At 39.0% G+C, this 5,535-nt stretch overlaps 1 protein-coding gene across 1 annotated transcript in view; it reads left to right on the forward strand.

The window, feature by feature from the left end:
- Positions 1 to 5,535, forward strand: part of LOC119410726 (prolylcarboxypeptidase (angiotensinase C)) — a 150,098-nt gene that overhangs the window by 143,743 nt on the left and 820 nt on the right. The window contains exons 6-8 of the mRNA XM_037677625.1: positions 961 to 1,133; positions 3,502 to 3,669; positions 3,762 to 3,949. Coding sequence (XP_037533553.1) covers positions 961 to 1,133; positions 3,502 to 3,669; positions 3,762 to 3,949 — 529 coding nt within the window. The remainder of the gene's footprint in view (positions 1 to 960; positions 1,134 to 3,501; positions 3,670 to 3,761; positions 3,950 to 5,535) is intronic.

The following is a 5,535-nucleotide window of genomic DNA, read 5'->3' on the forward strand; positions in this document are numbered from 1 at the left end:
TTTATTATGTTTCACATTTTCTTTACATTTAACTTCCTAAGAGAATAACATTCAAGTTCTAGTTTACATTCTGTAAGTAAAAAAACATCTAAAGTGCAGTGAACGCTAAACAAGTAGAACTAAAACTAGCAAAACTGCAGCTAAAAGCTAAACTGTAGCAGTGGTTAAGATTTACAAAACCATAGATGCTGTAAAATTAGCAAAGCAGTAGTGCAAAGTGAAAATCAGCAAAACTGCAGCTAATAAATAAAAGCTCAAATTAGTGAAAACACTGGCTAAAATCTAAAAACAGGAAAACAGCATCTGCATGCGAAAAGTAGCAAATAAAGTGTGTAGTTTAAAAACCACAAGGGGCATAAGAAAACTAAATAAAGTGTGTAGTTTAAAAACCACAAGGGGCATAAGAAAACTAAATAAAGTGTGGGAAAAATATTCTCTCTTTATCTTACTTACCCAAAAGGAGCCGCACTCGACAGCAGGTGAATATTTTTAATTAGTATTTTCTTGCAAGGTCAGATTTTCAGGACAGGTTACACAGGAAGTACACGCATGAAGACCAGTCACAAGAATCTGCCACGAGCAGCGTGTGCAGCTTGTTTTTATATTCTTATCAGTTCAGCCAAGCTCACAGACTCGGAGGCGTCCTTGAAGCGACAGCTGCACCCCTGCAGCCTCGTCCAGCGCTCTCTGCTAAACCAAACATATGGTTCATGGGCAGAGTTAACATTCTCAGCCATGGTTGTTAAAAACGTCCATAAACTTTGACCAAATATTACTGTAATCTTGGGGAGTTTTTAAACGTTAAATATTTTGTGAATTATAAATGCCACAAACAGTGAAAGTCACAGCACATTGTTCTGGATTGAGCTGAAACAAAAGTCTATATGAATAAGCCAGCTAACATGCACATTGTAATTTAAATTCTAATGAAACTGAACATTTTTCATTGTTTCCGACAAGCTTCTGGTCTTCAGTGGCTGTCAGAAGAGTTCAGTTTATGCTCCCCTCTTAAAAACAAGAATGATGTCATCAGCTTCAAGAGCTGGCTCCAGGAGACCTGGGTGAACCTGGCCATGGTGGACTACCCATATGAAGCCAGTTTCCTCCAGCCGCTGCCTCGCTGGCCGATCCAGGTACAACCACTAAGAATCACTCGTGTGTACTCGGTTTAAGCCAAGTCTCAAATGTTCATACTTGAATGCAACTTTCTTTGTTTATCTTAAAGTGAGACAGATTTTTATACGTGATGTGACTTTTCAAACTTTTATTTACAGCAGCTGTTACATAAGAAGTTGGTTTCTTTTTCATGCAAAGTATTCTCTTTTGAGATGAGCAGCAACAAGTTGGCGCCGTTCTTCTCCTTTCTCAGGGTCTTTTCTTTTGTACGCTCATTCAGGTTTTTGAGATGTTCCTGTTGGACATTTCACCACAGAAAGAGAACGCACTGCTCATGAGGCCATCAAATAAAATGTATCGTATTTTTTGCCATATAAGTCACACCTTTTTGCATAAATTTGCACGTGCTGCGACTTATACACCGAAGCGACTAATGTACGTTTTTTCCCCATATTTATAACCCAATATTTGGCTGAGATCTGATGATTTCATTCATTTTGACATGGAAAATATTGAACATTACCATTTTCAGCCACTAGAGGGCCCTTGAGCAATATGGCAAGCCAAGTGTCTCATTAATAGGTAAAAGTGGCTATTAATGAGACACTTGGCTTGCCATACGGAGCCTCCTTCATCTTGCTCCGGAACTCCTGGAGCAAACGTCAAATCAGCTGCATTTCGCTGCGCCGCCCAGGTGAAATGCAGCCGATTTGACCATTAAAGTTCATTTATTAAGGAAAAGTTCAACTGAGTCACACCTTTACTATGATATCAAGCAAACAAATAATTGTTTTTAGGTGGTTCTCTTGTTAAATTTTGAAGAAATGCACAGCGAGTCGTCCCTCTGCACGCTCCAGAAGCTGCAAATCAATTTTTGAAATGCGTCTGATTTGACCAATAAAGTGCATTTATTACGGAAAAGTTCAACTGAGACGCATCTTTGCTATAATTTCGAGCGAACAAATAATTGTTTTTAAGTGTTAATCTTAAAATATTGTTAAAGTCCTCCCGTGCACGCTCCCGCAGCCGCCATTTGGCAGCCAATCGATTTTTGGCACAACACCGGCCCACGTTTCCGGGTGGTCAGTGGTGACGCATAATAGATGCGACTTATACGGCGGCAAGTACGGTAACCACTTCAGATTGAATGGGACTGTTGGATAGAAAACTGAAACAGGAAGAAAAAAATAAATCGCATAAAAGTTAAAACTTCAGCAATGTAATAAACGCCACAAAAAAATAATGTATTTTATTTTGTATGAATGAGTTGATCTCAGCACCGGCTGTTTTCAGGCTGATTGACTCGGTTGTATATTTTTGCCTCACACATATTTCAATCCCGGGCTCAGCTACTGATCCTGGACTCTGTTAGGGGTCCCTTCAGAAATCTCATTCTTCCTCTATTGTGATACTTTTTCATTATTTATTACAAAACCAATGAATAGATTCAGCAGCATCATGTTTCATCATGTGAAATAAAACAGTCATAAATGGTCACAATGAGTTGGTTTTTTTTTTTGGTTCCCTGCCTTTAATGTATTCAACCCTTATGGGTGGTTTAAGCAGTTTAGGCAGTGGGAGCAAAAAGGAGCTTTTTTAATGACAAAGCTAATGTGATTATCTGAGTGAGTGTGAGAACGGGGTATTGAGGGCTTAGAGGAGGGAAATCTGTTGGCAGAGATGAATGTATAAGACTAATCCTATCTGAAAAGTAAGGAGAAGATGCTTTGGAGCTGTTGCGGTGGAGTTTTTTCACAGTATAAATCTTTAGTTGGACGTGTCTCTGGTCCTCCTCGGCCATCGACCACCAACTCCTCCCCTGCACATAAACAAAAGCCTTAGTAACAAACTCCACTCTAGTGTTGATCCCCTCCAGCTTCCCCCCCCCCACCCCCCAAAAGAGCCCAGTTTTTCTGCTTCACAAAAGCTTCAGAACCACAGCGTCGGGCAGCTCTGCTGCGGCAACCATAACAACACGCAGTAAAATCAAACAAGAGCCGAAATGCAAATATTTATCATTCACGCTAATAATTCTGACAAATCAACAAGTCAGACAGAACAGCAGAGCTAAGCCTTTAAATTTGAATTGATTTGGCTTTGCTGGATTTAAATAAATAGATGGCTTCCCCCCCCCCTCCTCTGCCAAGGTTACAGCAATAAATTCAAGTTCATTCCAGGGAATTTCAAATGCAAATCAGGCGCCGCCACTTTTGTTTTGTTTTTGTGGAAAGGCAATTTACAGGCCGCAAGAAAGCGTTCGGGAGTTTTGTACAGAACGTTGATTCCAGGGAAGAGGATGTTGGAGGTTTTCGCTTGCGTAAAGCTTTTAATGAAAATCCAAACGCGTCAAATCAATCGCTTTTGTTTTTCTCATGTGTTTTCAAGGTGGTGTGCAAGAGTCTCGCCTTTGATTCCACCGTGTCTGACCAGCACCTGCTGCACGGTGTCTCCCAAGCAGCAAAGGTCTATTATAACTACACAGGAAGCTCCCCCTGCCTCAACACGTCTCAGACAGCGACCAGCAGCCTCGGTGAACTCGGCTGGATGTACCAGGTGCGCGGCGCGGCTCCGTCCCGTTACGTTGTTTTATCCATTTCCACAGGTGTCAGAGGTGAGCGACGACGTGTCTAATCTCTCATCTCCAGGCCTGCACAGAAATGGTGATGCCCATGTGCACAGATGGGGTGCAGGACATGTTTGAACCCGAGGAGTGGAACTTCCAGGCTTTCTCTGATGAGTGTAACGCCATGTTTGGGATCAGGCCACGGGCTGACTGGGCCGGCACGGTCTACGGTGGAAAGAAGATTGCCTCTCATAGCAACATCATCTTCAGGTAAATGTCAGCAGAAGAGATTGGTGCTGATTATGTCTTTGATTTGTTTCAGACTCTTCACAAGAGGAAGAAATGTGTCACAGAAGTGACTCTGTAGCTCTTTTACAACTCTAAAGTACCTATAATAGACTGAATACAGCTGTAGTTGTGTGAATGTTTGTGAAGCATTCACACTATTGTGATCCACTTTTCAGCATCTTTCTCATTCCACAATTTTTGTGCCATTTCAAGAAATCGTATATCAAAACGTTCAGCTCTTTCAGGACAATCCTGCTATGACTTTATATAGGCACAACTTTGGCTTTTTGAAATATTTAGCCCTTTTCTGGCCCTTTTTGTCTCATAGAAAATGAATTGAGCTCTTTTTACATCCTTCATATCTTTGGATGTGTTTAAAATCTTTTACTGCTTCTTTCACATTTTGTTCTGGTTCAGCTTCTTTCAGCTTCCTTGTGCAAATAAAAAAAAAATTCAGCTACTTTCAGCTAATTTAAGCTGTTTTTTCATCCTTTCGTATTCTTTCTGCTAACTACAACATTTTTGTGCTTCTCTAACTTTTTTCTGCTAATTTCAGCTTCTTATGCTTCTTTCAGCTTCTTTCTGTAAGTTTCAACATTTTCTACTATTTCAGCTACTATTTAGCTGTTTGTATGCTAATTTGAGCTTTTCAGCTAATTCCACACATTTACAATAATATCAACTTTTTTCAGCCTAATTAAGCTAAATGTGCTCTCTCCACTTCCTTCTGGTAATTTAAGCTTTTTTTCTGATTTTTCGTTACTTTTCAGCTGGTTTTTTTTTTGTTGCTAATTTCAGCTTTTTTTCAGATAATTTCCACTTTTTTGTGCTCGTTTCTGTTTCCTTCAGCATAACTGGGCAAACATGTTCTTTCTGCTTTCTTCTGCTAATTTAAGCTTGTTCTAACTTTTAGCTAGCTTTTTAGCATTTTTTAAACTAATTTCAGCTCTTTTTAGATAAATTCAAGTTTTTCATGTGAATTTCTGCTACTTTCAGCCTAATTAATTTCTTTATGCTAATTTCAGCTTGTTATGATCCTTTCAGCTTTATATCTGCAAGTTTCAGATTATTCTGCTCTTTCATCTACTAGTTAGCTCTTTTGATGCTAATTTTAGCTTTTTAAGCTAATTCCACATTTCTTTTAGGTCATTTCAGTTCTTTCCACTTCCTTCTGGTAGGTTAAGCTACTTAGGCTACTTTTCAGCAATTTCTTAGCTAATTTCAGCATTTTTTTTTAAAGCTAATTTTGTAACTTTTGTACTAATTTGTGCTTGTTTAAACCTAATTCAGCAAATATTCACTGAAAGTTGAATTATTTTTATTTACATTTTTATTGTAGAAAAATCACAGATTCTTCAAATTCTTGAAAAACGGCGCTGTTTGAAATTTTCTTCGGCATACTTCATTTTTAGCTTGTAGCTACTGTTCTCTTAATTTTAGCTTTTAGCTACCGTTGAACACTAAAAAGCTTGGTTTTAGCATTTACGTCCTATTTTGGTAATTTTGTCTACTTTGTTGCCGGCTTTTGCTTATAGCTATTGTGAAAATGTTAGCTTTTAGCTGCTGTT

This window comes from Nematolebias whitei, chromosome 6 (assembly GCF_014905685.2).
Source record: "Nematolebias whitei isolate Nwh7 chromosome 6, NemWhi1, whole genome shotgun sequence".
NCBI lineage: Eukaryota > Metazoa > Chordata > Actinopteri > Cyprinodontiformes > Rivulidae > Nematolebias > Nematolebias whitei.